Consider the following 15,124-nt stretch of genomic DNA (forward strand, 5'->3'; position numbering starts at 1 on the left):
TTGCTCACAGTCATGAGGACTTGCGCCAGGGTGTGACGTCGACTGTGCATGGTGAGACAGGTCGGAGGGGGTCCTGCCCACCGTTGCGATGAGTGTAGCCCAGGGAGGGGGGGGGGGGGGGGGGTACTGCACACAGTCAGGCTAAAGGTGGTCCATAGAGAGAAGGGGGTGGTAGGGCACAGGCAGGGAGGGCTGGCTGCGCACAGACATGCCAGGACTGTGCTCACTGTGAGGAAGGGCACACCTGTCACTACTCCCAAACTGGCTGCTGTCACCCAGGTGGGGAGGAGGCAGTTCACATCAGACAGGAGTGAGTGGGCGCAGACAGGGTGTGCTGCAGCCTGCATGCGGTACAGGCGGCCACTGCCAGACAGGAGTGCCCAGGGAGGGAGAACTCCTGGTGAGAGCGGTCACTGTCAGAGACGGGTGTAACGCAGTGGGAGATCTCTGACACGGTGTCCCTGCTGGGTACCCCTTGGTGGCGGTGACTGATCACTCTCATAACATGGTACCCAAGGGCGAGGGCATTCTTCGGTTAAAGGGGTGTCTGTCCACAGTCAAGCATAGGTGCTCCGGAGTGGGGGTCGTCTCTCCGGTTGGAGGGGTCACTCACATGTCAGTCAGACAGGTGTGCACCTGGGTGGGAAGTCCCTCCTTATTTGGGGGTGGGGGGTGATCACTCTCAGAAATGGTGGGTGTCCTTTCTGGTGGAAGGGGGTCACTGTTCACTGTCTGGTGCAAGGGCTGGGGTTCTCCCCTGTGTGTGTGTGGGGGGGGAGGGGGTGACTGTTCACTGTCAGGCGTAGGCTGCTCCGGGGGCTTCTCTGGGGGGAGAGGTCAATGCTCACTGATGGCAGGGGTGCACAGGGTGGGGGTCTCCCCCGTGGGAGGGGTGACTCCACTGTCAGACGTAGGCTCCTCTGGGGGGAGGGGTCAGTGCTCACTGTCTGACATGGGTGCTCAGGTGGGTTCCTCCCCGGCGGGAGGGCTGTCTCTTCAGAGGGGGCGGTCTGAAGTGTCCCTGCTCTTGCTAGAGAGGGAAGGCTGCTGATGCTGTCGCTGTTGCTCTCTCGTTTCTGCCTGCAGAACACACCGCCCCTGCCCGGACATGGCTCTGCCCGAACTCAGCCTCCTGGCCTGGCTCCGGGAGGGCCGGCAGTCCCGGAGGCTCATCCTGCTGATCGTCTACATCGCGCTGCTGCTGGACAACATGCTGCTCACGGTAGTAGGTAGGTGGGCGCTGGCACTGCTGGCAAAACTGAACTTTTCGGCACACATAAATCATTTAAAGATGGAGTAAACCGACACAGCGCCATTCATCCATCCATTCATTCATTCATATGCCTATACGCACTTACATATTTGATCATTCATCCATCCATCTATCCACCCGTCCACCCGTACACAATGTCGATCCTTCGTTCCCTGCTCTGCTGGTCCGATCATCCCCTCCTGGGTTTGACGCTCGTGTTCTGGTGGAGGCGGAAGAGAGTGCATTCGCCGAGCTTGCCTCTTGGGACAGCAGCGGGGTGACTCTGGGCAAGTGCAGCGCCAAGGAAGATTCAGAGAGAAGGAAAACTCACAGAAACCGCATAGAGCGGCGGATCTCGGCGTCGGGGGCGGATTGGCATAAATGCATAATTGCTGCGATCCCCCCACACACAGATACTGTCAATGCTCAGGGGGTCACTCAGCGCTTTCATTGCAGGCAGAAAATGTTCCCTGCGAGTTTAACAAAACAGCTGCTGATGCCACGAGGCACCAGAGGAGATGCAGTTGTCTCGCGGCGGCCTCTCTTCCCGCCGTTTGATCTTATTCCTGGTCCAGCTCCCGGTTCTCGTCACATCTCTTTCGAGGAGGGCGTGGGCGGCGGGTTTGCACTGTCTCTGCTGTCGGTCGGGCTGCTGCCCTCCCAGCAGCACTTGGGGTGCATGTTGGATTGGTAGACCATGAAAGTCACTTCAAGCCCCTGATAGAGAGCACTGGAGACCGGGAGGACACCCCCGGCGGCCGTGCTCCCTCGGCGGTGGGGGTGTAAAGGTCCGGTTAAGCGCTGCTGCCACACAGTTCAGGATTTTGTTGGTATAGGGAGGTGCATGTATTTATACATGTATTCGTGTAGGTATAAAGTGTGTGCCCACTCCCAGCCCACTGCCCTCTTCTCCTCCCAGTTCGAACCAGTCCCCTGTCCTGGGATTCGGAAAGATGTCCGAGGCTGAGTTGTCCAGCGCATGCAGTGGGGACCTGAAAGCCTCTGACCCGGGGTCACCCACCTTATGCCTCTCTTTTATTGTTTGCAATGGGCACGTGCCTTCATTTAACAATCAATGCCTTTGTATACTATGGATCTATTGACCCTTTGATTGATTGATTGATTGATTGATTCATCCATTTGTTGATTCCTCCCCCTGTCTGTGCATCCATCCGCCCACCCTACAGCCGTCTTTCCGTCTGTTATTCTGTCCATCCTTCATTGATCAATCATCCATCCACCTCATCAATCCATTCGACCATCTTCCCATGCATGCATTGACTCGCCCAACTACCTATCATACACCCACTCGTCATTCTACACGTCGGTACATCCCTTGTTCTCCGTCCATCCAGCCATCAACCTACAGGTCTATGCAGCTTCACATCCTATATCTACTCGTCTGTCCATCCATTCGTTCCTTCGTCCGTCCACCCGTCAGTCCGTCCCTCCATCCATTCACTCATTCACCTGCCCATCCCTAGAGCCACCCACCATACACCTACTCTACCTTCCTTCCACACGTCCGTACATCCATCCATCCACCCATTCAACCACCCGTCAATCCATCCATCTCTCCGCCGATCTACCCATCTGTCCGTCCGCCTTCCCTACACTCACCATTCAATCTGCAGGTCAGTACATTTCTCCGCCAGTCTGTCCATCCACCCCTGCCTAGCTATGCAGCTGGCCACCGTACACCCATTCGTCTCTCACCTTCGTAAACAAAAACAATGAAGAAAAAAAAAATAGCTCCTAAGCGGTAGCGCCTAACCTGGCAGAAGATCCCCGGGGCTCCGGCTACCCATGACTGTCCTTTGTGTGCAAGTTTCCTGCTGCAGTCCTGAACGAAAGGACTCAACTAGTGCACAAACCCACAAATGCAAAGGAAATAGCAGGAAGTGGAACTAAAATGAGACGTCTCTGTTTCCGCCTATTATGGCCGAAGCGCCAAAGAGTGTGTTTCATTTTGTCAAGCGTAAGTTGAGGGGCGTGATCGCCGAGCACCTGTAGAATGAGACCCAACACCGCGCTAGACAAAAACTAAAGTCACTTCTGTTCCTTGGGGTGCAGGGCGATCGGGGCTGGAAGTATCTCTCTCTCGGGCGAGAGCACAGGCCAGGTGTCAACTCCAGGGTCAGCTCTTAGACCGGAACTTTTCACCCGCTATACTTGGGGTCTAGACCCGCTAGTCACCAAGTCGTTTCCTTGCACCAGTGATTTGAGCCTCACCCCTCCACTAATGGCCCGTTCTGCTCAAGGGCGCAGTCTAGCTGGGCTGGGCTGTGTGAGACCACCAGAGACATCCGAGGACCTTCTCCACCTACTATACGAACCATCTACCCTAGCGCCTCTTCACCACACATGTGTGCCGCCCTAGTGCCCAGAAGTGTTTCTAAAGCGCCACGACGGTTGCGATATATGACGCCTCATTTAGTGAATAGTATATTTATGAGCTGGCGCTTTCAGACTGCCATCACTACAGCATTCAGGCGCTATATAAGCCTTTTTTGCGATTACTAAGCATAAAGGCCGGACGTTCCCTTTTGAGAAATTCACACATAAATAGGGGATTGGAGATTAGGTTTGATGTGTATCATATTCTTCTCGTGATCATAACTTTCAAATTGACACGTAAATTCGCTTTTTTTATACGCAGAACATTTCAAAATATTGGACAGATAACCAGAAAAACACGGGCTAGAAACATAGAATCCCTCCACGGAATATGTGTAATTTAAAGTCGAATTCTACCCACCGATGCTTCTTTTCGCGCTTCACTTTATTAATGCTTTATTGGCCCGATTTAAAGATTGCCAAGAGTTGTTCAAACGGTTACAATTTGCCCCATTTTCAGTTATAGCTTCACGCCTAAATCTTATTTCTGGCTTTCAATGGGTAAGAAAACGACCATGTCCCCGAGCAACTTAGTTACCAGTCCCAGCTTCTCTCCCGCATTAAACTGTGTGACCCTCGGCAAAAATCGTTTCATCTCCTCCTGCATCTCTATCGGTAAATCCAGTTGGCGGCTCCTCGCGCTCGCTTGACTGAAGCAAGGAGTGAGTCCGAGGTAGAGACGCTTTGTAGCAGAGTAGCTCTTCCAATGCAGCCGGCAGTCACTCTGAGGTACCGTACTCCCCACAGCTAGGGCGGCAAGCCTTCTCACACCCATCGAGCAGGACTTTATGACTTTACATACATTTAACAACATTTACGGAGAAAGTAAACAAGCATTTACAATGCAACGGTTTCGCCTTTGGAGAAGTTAGAGCTATTGGCATTGTAAATGACAAAATTTGTATGTATGTGTTGGTTTTGAAAACAGATAAATACATGGCATTGTCTTTTACATTGCCAATAGCTTAATCTCTCGCAAATGTGAGAACTATTGTACCCTACGGACGAGCTCAGCAGACAGCAATTACTACCACCCACACACACCCAGAGCCAGCCACACACCCAGAGCCAGCCACACACACAACCAGAGCAGTCACACACACACACTGGAGCAGTCACACACACACACACCCAGGAGCAGTTACACACACACACACACACACACTGGAGCAGTCACACACACACACACACACTGGAGCAGTCACACACACACACACACACACTGGAGCAGTCACACACACACACACTGGAGCAGTCACACACACACTGGAGCAGTCACATACAAACACACCCTGGAGCAGTCACACACACACACACACACACACAGGAGCAGTCACACACACACACACACACACACACACACTGGAGCAGTCACACACACACACACCCAGGAGCAGTCACACACAAGTGAGCAGCGATATGATGTGCCTGATGCCACTACAGTCTGGCAAAAAAACGGACCGTCTGTGCCAGGGCACAAAACAGAGCCTGATAAGGACCCGTTTCAAGGCCCCCTTTTAAAAAAACTGCCAGTGCTCAGCACCGGTGAGACCTGGCCCACCTAAAGCCATGTGAAAGGACTTTTTCACACGCGACATTCATGCCCCAAATCTGTGGTGTTCATCTGCAGTACGAGCCGAGCACAAATATTATATAATTTCTAGTTTGAATATCCGGTGGTACTCACCACTAAGATTGGACGTTGCCTCACAGCTGCCTCTGATGCAGGCGTTGGACGGTGCCCGCGTCTTCCAGGCGCAGAGCAGCCTCGAACTGAGGTGGCCGGAGAGTTCACTCTATTTCTTAGACAGGCTCCGTCCGTTTCCCTTCGACTTCCACCCTGCCTGCGCGCTGATAACCCGGCCTTGGCGCAAGAGTCAATATGCGTTTTAGCCCTAGTCTTTATAATAGTCTTATTTACAGAGTTCTGCTGAGATACCGAGGCTTTTACACTCGGCCTGCAGACAAATTTAAAGTAATCAAATTAGTTTGGGTCATCATTACTGACCATGTCTGAGGCGAGAGATCAGTCGGTAGTGCAAGGTCCTCCTCAACTGAAGAGGAACGGCAGAGGAGAGTACAGGTCATAAAAGAGGACACTTGTCGCAAATACGACAATAGGCACAGATGCCAGAGATGCCACTGGACGAAGCTCGTGGGCATACAAGGAACTTTGCTCCCATTTGTACACAACATAGCTACTGTGGCTATGTTAGCGGCGGTCAGGGCAATCCTGTTAGATCAGCATTTTATTGCGCGAAAGATGCCCTGCCAGACCTCATGCTGCTGTACTAGCTGAGAAAGTTCCTTTTTTTAATTTTAAACCGATGTTATTTCCCCTTACTGAAGGTAGAAACTGAACGGAAGTGTTAGGAGGGCAGGAGACTGCCTCTTTATGCAACAAGTGAAAGCGTCTGGGGAGATAAATATATTATGGTGGCGTGAGGATTGAAAGGCAAAGGACAGGCCTTCTCAGTATTGTTCAGGCAGGCAGCAACCCACCAAAAGCTCTACGTCTCACCAGCATGTGCCAGCCAGGCCACAGCCATGCTATGGTTTACCACACTGACGTGTTTCCACCTTTCAGAGCTTCAGAAGGGCTTGGGGTGCAAAGCCCTGAACAAAAACTGAGGCTTCTTCGACCCTGCAGGAGTATGCAAAGTCTGGGCCTTTACCAAGTGTGGAGCATCTGCTCGGGCTGCCATCCTGGATTACTCTTCCCATACTTTCAACTTTCCTCCCTCAGGTGCGTTTGTACATCAGTGATCACAGTACACGCCCTGCTCTTATCAAAAGCCTCCTTTCCCGCTGCCAATCTTATTTCAGCCACCATTTCACAAGAGTGTTCCTGCCTTGCGCATTTTCACAAGTGGATTACTCCGCCTTTTGTAATCACCAACCCTTTGAGTAAGGGCACAGCACCCCTCTTCCCTGGGTGGCGCTATGCAGCCACCTGTGTCTTGGTCCCCACATCCCAGTATACCCCACCTGCCCTAACCTAGATAACCTATAACCCTGGTGGCTTAAAAGACCCCCAGTGGTTTGTTTACTTCCGAGTTGGCCTTACATGTTATATATAGCCTGGTTGCTTTAAAAGTACAAGAAAGCCAACTCAATGTAAACTACGTCTCCTCCACCTCACACTTGTGCGCACACACACTATTAAGCCCTGCACCCCAAGGCAAGAGTACCTATCTAGTCACTCAAACCAAAAAGCACCCCTCACAGGATCAGAACAACTCACAGCACTTGCAATCACACACAGCATGGTGTAGCTTGCTTCGCATGCAGGGCGAGCGCATCACCACCACATAGGACTCTTAAGCACTTTAAATGCTGCAATACATAGCGCCAATGATCCTATAAGAATCAGCCCTGTCGGCTTGGGATGAGGAAACCTGCCCAGTGAAGCCCTGGTGCCGACCAGATCAGATACCGGGAAAGGCTTTTCTACACTTCCTGCTTCACTCCCTCCTCCGAGAGGGATTTATGGTCAGCTGCCAGACAGGTTGTTTGCACAACAGGCAAACATCACTGCTGTCCTTTTACAGCTTCCCTGGCTGTCCCATCATATCTGCGCGGTTTACAGGCCACACCATAAAACTAGCAAGAACAATGAGCATTAAATAACCTGCACACTAAAACAGCGCCTGGGTGTTCAGGGAGGGCAGAGTGGAATTTACTTGAATTGATTGTAGAGTTCAGTAGTTCTAGGTCTTCCATCATTTTTTTTATGCGAGTTGCACTTCTCGAAAACGCTTAGTTGAGGCACGCCATTTTCTTCTTTAAAGCAAAGAGTAGAATATATCAGTCAGTATCGCACTATCGGGTTGAGGAACGCACTTACACTTCTAAAATAAAGTTATTCCAAAGGCTCTTGTGCGATGGCATCAAACTTCAACGTACCAAGACAGCTGGTGCTTCATTGAAGTTGCCACACTGGGTCACGCAGTGTACCATGGGTAAGGCCTCTGCCTGCACTGGTTCCATCAAACCAAGGATAGCTTCTGACCCAAACCAGATCCTGCTAAACTTGCAAAGAGGGCAATTTCAGGAGAAACAAATATAAAGGATGGTGAATTTGTTAAATACTTGCAGCTGTCCCTTCATCCAGCTCTAAACACATTTAAGGATAGAAAGAAGGGCGGGCCTACAAATGGAATGCGGAAGCACTTAGCTGCCACCCTGGACTGTCAGCTGGGGCTTTTACCCCCCACACCACATCTGCAGCATCAGTAAGTGCCTAAGCCCCAAGGGTATCCTTTAGAGAGCAACACTACAGGTGATATCAGTAATAGCGCTTCATTTGAACACCTTAACCACTAGGGCTTTCCACCCTTAGTGGAGAGCCCGTTTTGGTTATTCAAGGTAGTTTGGCTTCGGTCTCCCCACGGAAGGAAAAAAAACACAAAATTGATTGGCACTCCCAATCATGCATGCATCACCAGACACCCTCATTAGGAGCACAATACTGTTGCTCTCACGTAAAACACGACTGTTGAAAAAATAATTCCCTTCGCATTGGCATTCTACACTTTGACAGAATAGATCTCTTCACTTCCAGGGTCTGCTATATAGCAAAGTGCTTGGGGGAGGCCAAAGAAAAATATTCATAGTTTTGCTTTTAAATAGTGTTTATATTTTATACTGGCCAATGTTCGGCAGTGCCTCAAAAATGACTTTATAAAAACCAAGACAAAGCAAGCATTGACGAAGCCAAAAGTCTGCAACAAACAAAACCTATCGGCTTTTCCAATAGGAGTTTAAACATATTCTGGGTACATTTACTCCGACAGGACCAGCCCACCTCAAACAGACCCTTTGATTTGTTTGTTCTGCTTGATGAAACTGTAAAGGGAGAAGAGGAAAAACTGCGTCCTTGATATGTGCCACTTTATCAGAAGACTGCATACTTTAGGAAGTAGTATACACGCAGTATTTAACACAAGATAGTAGTTTGTTATTTAACAGTTTAGAACATGTCCATGAAAAATGTATGCCACGTGTTTTTTTTATGTTGTGTATGATCATAAGAGGGGAGAAAACGTTCACCCTCCAAGGCGAAAGAGTGTCGCGAAGTGACGTTGGCAACCCCAGCACTAAACAAGGTTCCTTGGAAGGCAGGATGTGAACATTTGATACTCCCAAAACGTTTCTCGATACTCGCATTGTCAGTTGTTTCGTAGGGCCGGAGAAGGAGGAAGACAATGGCACTTTCCTCAAGCCCAAAAATTGTGCAATGTCCCGTATGCCGGGAAGGGAGCTCTGAGACGACTTCCGGAAAAGGGGGAAGCACACTCCATTTTGTAGCCCGGCTGACTCACTCCAGGGGTGAGGCTATGCTATTCCAAACCAGTCCGGCCAAAAATGCTTAGTCAGGCAGAGGGCCTCTTTCCGGGGTACTTTCCCATGGCACGGAAAATCCCAGGTTGACGTGGAAGTGGTTTTGGGTGGAGTCGGTACGACCAAGAAATCTGTCGCCAATTTATTATATGCAATTAAATATCATACAGATTCATCTTGGAAATCATGAGCGATATGGATTTCAAGTTTGGCAACCAAAAAAGCTATTTGGGACGTTCCGGGCGGTGGCCCAACCCGAGCTTTGCCCTAGTCACATATACAGACGGCCCCCTTCGCACCTGCACGGACACCCTACAGTTCCATACAACCCCTTTCGAAACCCCCATTGTCCTGAATACAATTAAACTCACCCAAAACAAGAAGTTAAAGATGAACACCAAGTATTTGACGCACTTCATACCCCCGGAAACGGCCATTTTCTGTCCTTTTTTCGCCCCTGTAAGAAAAAAAACAAGTCAGGTCCCGGGCCGCGCTGTGATTGGCTGACGTCACGGGGGTTTCCCGGCCGGCAGCCAATCACAGCGCGGCCCGGGAATGACGTCACGGGGGTGTCCCGGGCCGGCAGCCAATCGCAGCGCGGCCCGGGACAAAGGGGCGGGGCTTAAAAAAAGCACCAGAAACGCCCCCGAATCGCGTTTTCGAGAGAAAACGCGATTGACAGCCTCTGCCTCCCAATGGCTAGCCTCCATTTATGGAGCTAGCCAATTGGAAACAGAGGCTGTCCTAACCTCACTATTAGAAACAACAGATTTCGATCTGGGAGTGGCTTCGCCCCTCGCCAGGTTACGAAACCTAAAAACCACAGGCAAAGGAAAAGTGTGCATTTTTTTCTGGGAGGTGCGCAATTGCTATACTATAAGGGTGGGGTTCGGTGCATGTCACAAAAAACAGCCTCTCCCGCCGCCGACTGGTCACACAGGCACAACGCACTTCATGGGAGGAGGTGTGGGGGACTGATCACCCCTGGACGTCACTGTGGTACGCGCGGTGACGTCACACGCAATGATGTCACTTGCATACTGCCTAACATGGTTAGTCACCCTACCCCACATCTTTTTTTTAGGACTTGTGCCCTGGGTAACGCAAAATGATGGAACCCCGTTCACTATATGAAGAGGGGCCTCTGAGTCTTCCATATCCCACAGACTATCATTGGCCTTAGGCTGAATGTGGGCCCCTGAAGGGTTGGGGTCCCTGAAGGGTTGAGAGTCATTTGAAGGGGTGTGGCCACCCTGAGTCGCCAATGCTTCTTGCTTAAGAATATTTGTTATTAAATATACCAGGAATACAATATTTCTGTCCGTTAAACATTTATCACGAGTAAGTAGTGGGCTGCCTGCGTTAAGACCCAGTACGACGCGTGTCCCCTGGCCCGCGGCCACACCATGCGTGCAGGATATACGGGACTTGGTACATAGAGGGTTTTGTACAGCGTTAACTATATGGGTGTTTATATATTGCACACACCACATGACGTGCAGCTAGCCGCCCTGCACACCACATACAGGCAGGATGGGTAAAGACAGGCATGTGCTGTGCGGACATCATACAGGTGCACAGGACGTGATGCTCGCACTATATATAGTACAGACAATGGCCTGTGCAGGCTACACAGTGGTTCATACTAGCAAGTACACGCATTCATGCATGGCATATCTGCGGCAACAAAACACAAAATACCCGTCTCCATATTCGTGTCCGTCGACCCGGACCCAGACCCCCACTTAACTGGTCCCACTTGGGATGAGCGTCGTTTCTAATATCCGCAGCCTCTCCACCCACCCCGCCACGTCCACTCACTGGGCCTGGACTGCAGTCCGTGCGCACCAGTGTGTCATGAAGGCATTTTCTATGTATCTAATCTAGGCCCCGTCACACCACTTTTATAGAACGGAATCTGTGGATTGAAATGTGATGTTGCTATAACACAGGTAAAATACAGCACAGTCAGTGCATATCCGCGGCCACAATAGGGAGGCCAACCCCAAACTTTCTAGCTGCATTCAGTTCAGCCAAACAACACAGACTGGTGAAATCCGAAAAAGATTCTTGGACACGCCAAATGAGAATATTTCTATACACCAGTTTGAAGAATTAAAAAAAAATGTGCAACTTATTTCCATCACTCTATAAAAGGCGTGATTGCGTCGCAGTGTGACGCACCCGTTTTGGGCTATCAGTGGTAAAAAAAAAAACAACTCCACCCTCATCCAGCTCCTCTCTCAAACAAATGAGTTCAAACTTTCAACTGTCAAATCTGGGAGAGCGCAAATATTATCTTTGGAACACTCCAAAATAGTCAAATATGTTAGAAAAGTGTGATTGATGAGAAGGAGAAACCCTAAACAGGTTGTCAAGGGACCACTGCTACATATTGGTGGCAGCACCCTTCTGGTAGCAGGGGATCATCAAAATTAACATCTTGTGTCCACACCCTCTTCTCCATAATGCTTCCATGGCTTAAATAGGCCTTCTATTGTTTACAATATTCCACCAAGAAATCGGCGTGCAAATCTGCCCTAATGACCTTTTTTTGAGGTTTTGGTTTCTTTTGCTCCTTAACTGTTGGATGGTTTTGGGACAGTCTATTTTTCTAACTTAAATAGGTCTTCCATTGCATATTTTGGTCATTCTGGACACCATGATACCCATTGCACAAGGCTGTAAACTTAGGGAATATCGAAAACTCCCGGTCCTCAGTATTGTTCCATCCAAGGCATATGGTGGTCACCAGTTGCTAATGATGGGCACTCTAGCACAGGCAAGCATCCCTGATATTTGGTGTCTGCTACTCACATGTCATGAGCATCCTTGAATGTGCTTACTGGTTTATTTGAGGTGGAATGTGTACACGTGGAGCTGTAATATATTTGGACAATTGAATAAAATGATACACATATATCTGGGGGCAAAAAATATGGATGAGGTACATGAAAACTGGTATTTGCTGAACAGAACATTCTTTTCTTTTAAAATGAATAAGCTTTTGTTCCGAGGAATTCAATATACTTTCAATAAATGAACATCCAAAATCAGGGAACATGTGCTTTGTTTGAGAAAATGTCAAGTGGATTTTTTGGGACAAAATTATTCCTCTTCCATAGTATGTTTAATATTTGTCACTGAGTGATAATTTATGTATTGTGTTATGAAAAAATGGGTAACACTATTTCATTGGTGGTAGAGGGTGGTTGCTGCTTTGGTTGCTATTTCATGACTCACATCGAGGCATTTCATCATCTATTTTGATACTTAATTTTATGTGATTTTTACCCATGCTGGTCCCTGTGATCAGCGCCTTTATGATTAGTCTATTTTTATGGATATGTCTTCTGTCTCAGCTTATTACAGTCTCTGTGCTCTGAGCACTAGTAGTAGTGTCTGAGCCTGTGAAATCCGCCTAACCCGAGGGATAGCTAAGATGTCTTCTGAAAATATGAATTATTGTAACATTTCACTTTCCCACCTTGTCCTTGGTAAGCAGATGCCATGTTATGCTACATGACTCAAATTCTACATGGCAAGATTTAAAAAGGGGGTGGAAGGTGGATATTCAGTAAGATGGTACTCACAACTTGGAAGTAAAATAGGACAATGCCAAATGGCATGCTCAGATTATTTGAACTGCCCACAAAACCAATGCTGTGTGAGCCACTTTTTCATAGGGTAAACCAGGCTGAAAAATGTATGATTGCACAGGGTCTATTGGGGGGTGAGCCCCAACATCTTAGCCACATTTTAGACAGATCTCAGATTTGGCTGGCATACCTTAGAATATTTCTTGAGTGATACTTAAAACTGATTGCTAAACCTATTGAATTTTTATTTAATTCTTTATGGGCCCTATGTACGACCCTATTATGCAAGCGTAAACGGGTTTGTGACCCGTTTGCACATGCAAAATCTAATAGGACCATGTGCAATCCCAATTTAGCGAGCCACAATTTTTTGGTGACTTGCTGGATAGGAATTGTGAGTCGCTAACAGGAAGTTGCATTCCAAGGGCATCCCTTCCTAAGAGCGAGTCAGAGGCCTATGTAAGAATGTTTTGCGACTGCAATTGTGGTTGCAAAACACTCACAATTTACCGCCCTCTTCAAGAGGGTGGTAAAGCACTCGCAAACGGGAAGGGGTCCCCTGGGACCCCTTCCCCTTTGCGAATGCAGGGGCAGATATTTTTTAGGGGCAGGTTGTGGTCCCATGGACCACTACTTGCCCTTAAAAAATGAAACAAAAACGTTTCATTTTTCTTCTTTAAATGCATCCCGTATTCCTTTCAGGAAAACGGGCTGCATTAAAAAAAACTGCTTTATTTAAAAGCAGTCCCAGACATGGAGGTCTGCTGAGCCCAGCAGGCCACCATACCTTGGAGGGCCAGCCAATCCTAATGGGGTCACACATTGGGAGTGCCTTATTAATATGCCTCGCAATTTGCGACCCCATTAGTAATCGCTAACAGTGTCTTAGACACTGTTGTACATGGCATTAAGTGACTTGCAAATTGCGACTTGCAATTGAGCGCAATTTGCGAGTCACTAAATGACATGGTCGTACATCTGGCCCTATGTCTATTGCATTTTACATTCTTAACAATAAGAGCATACATCTCTTAATTCAGTGGATCGATTAGGCACTTGTTAAAATGTCTGTGATCTTAGATGAAAATTCAGATCCTGGTTCGCATCTTTTGTTGAGATCTTCATACTTCTGGCGGTCAATTAGTTATTAATTACCCCTGATTGGGTAATCATAATTTTATATGTTCTCTAAAAAGTGTTCTGATAACATCTGTAGATAAATAAAACATGTTCAACATTACAGATGTAACTGTTCTCTTCACCCATTGTAAGAGTGTGATGTTTTAGCTTCCAGGTCATAGTATTGTTTTTCTCAAGACCATTTACAATAATGTTTTCCAAGCCCATCAATTTAGATAACCAGTATCCATTCGGCAGATGTTACACCACTCTGATGTGGTAACTGAAGGAAATTCGGCTGTGAATGCAACAATACAATGGTAAATGGTGGTTTGGTCAGAATGCAGAGTGCAGGGACTACCAACGGCTTAAATATGCCCTCTTCTGTTTCCATATCAGAAATAGAAGGAGCGCATGTTGCCATGGGATTGAAGTGCATTGTGCAAAACCACACTGAATGTGTATGCAGCAGCACGCAAGGAGTTGGCATGCCACAAAGGTGGCGATGAGGGTTTTGGTTGAGACATAGGTTCCATCTTTTAACCCGGGGGACAAAACTAGCTGCAAGTGCATAAGATTATACTGTACACTACATTTATCAACCTGCTCTCGAGATAGCTTTAACCACCATCCTCACGTGTTCCCAAAAAAGCATCATAAAGTACATATATACTTAAAAGGGCTCTGGGTCAGTCCTCTTCATCCATTTGTCTGTTTAAGTGTCACTCATATTTTGTTTCTGCCCACCACTGCCTACAACATGGGGCAATGGGTCATCTCATTTTAGCCATAGGCTCGTTTCACTGGGAGTGATGGAATTCTGCTCTTGCTCAGGTACGCATTTGCATAAACAGAAATCCACTTCAGTGCCAGACATGGTAGATCATTCTCTGTTTTTATTTCTGCTTTCATTTCATTTTTCATTTTCTTAATTTTTGCAAAGGGTTATTTTTTTATTTTGATTTAATTTGTGCAAACACGTGGACACCACCTTCAGATGGCAACACTTTTAAATTGTATCTCCTTTACTTTTCAATATGTATTGCATATGTTTACAAAAAAAGTGCCAGGCTTTCTAAAACCAGATTCTTTGGCTTTACCAGTGCTTGTTTTACTCCCGACCGGGTTCTGTCTGAGCATAGAGGCTGCTGCATAATATGTGTGCCATGTGAGAATGCCACTGTTCTTTGGGCTCGCGCTCCACATACTGATCACTACAGAGTTCACTCACAGACCCAAATGCATCTTGCTTCAGAATATTGCTAATGAACTATATCAGGAAAAAAATATTTCTCTCCTTTGAACATTTATCATGAGAAGGTCGAGGGCTTATAGCCCCAATGAAGAGACACGTGTGGCTGGAAGTTTCTTTGATGAAGACTATTAAAGTTTGTCAATCTAAAGAGTTCACTTA

The 15,124-nt window shown here is 47.8% G+C and overlaps 1 protein-coding gene across 1 annotated transcript in view; it reads left to right on the forward strand.

Moving 5' to 3' along the window:
• Positions 1–1,064: 1,064 nt before the first annotated feature.
• The window catches only part of SLC18A2 (solute carrier family 18 member A2), a 416,215-nt gene continuing 402,155 nt past the window's right edge, over positions 1,065–15,124 (forward strand). The window contains exon 1 of the mRNA XM_078641192.1: positions 1,065–1,229. Coding sequence (XP_078497318.1) covers positions 1,109–1,229 — 121 coding nt within the window. The 5' untranslated portion in view covers positions 1,065–1,108. The remainder of the gene's footprint in view (positions 1,230–15,124) is intronic.

This window comes from Lissotriton helveticus, chromosome 5_1, assembly GCF_964261635.1.
Source record: "Lissotriton helveticus chromosome 5_1, aLisHel1.1, whole genome shotgun sequence".
NCBI classification, from domain to species: Eukaryota; Metazoa; Chordata; class Amphibia; order Caudata; family Salamandridae; genus Lissotriton; species Lissotriton helveticus.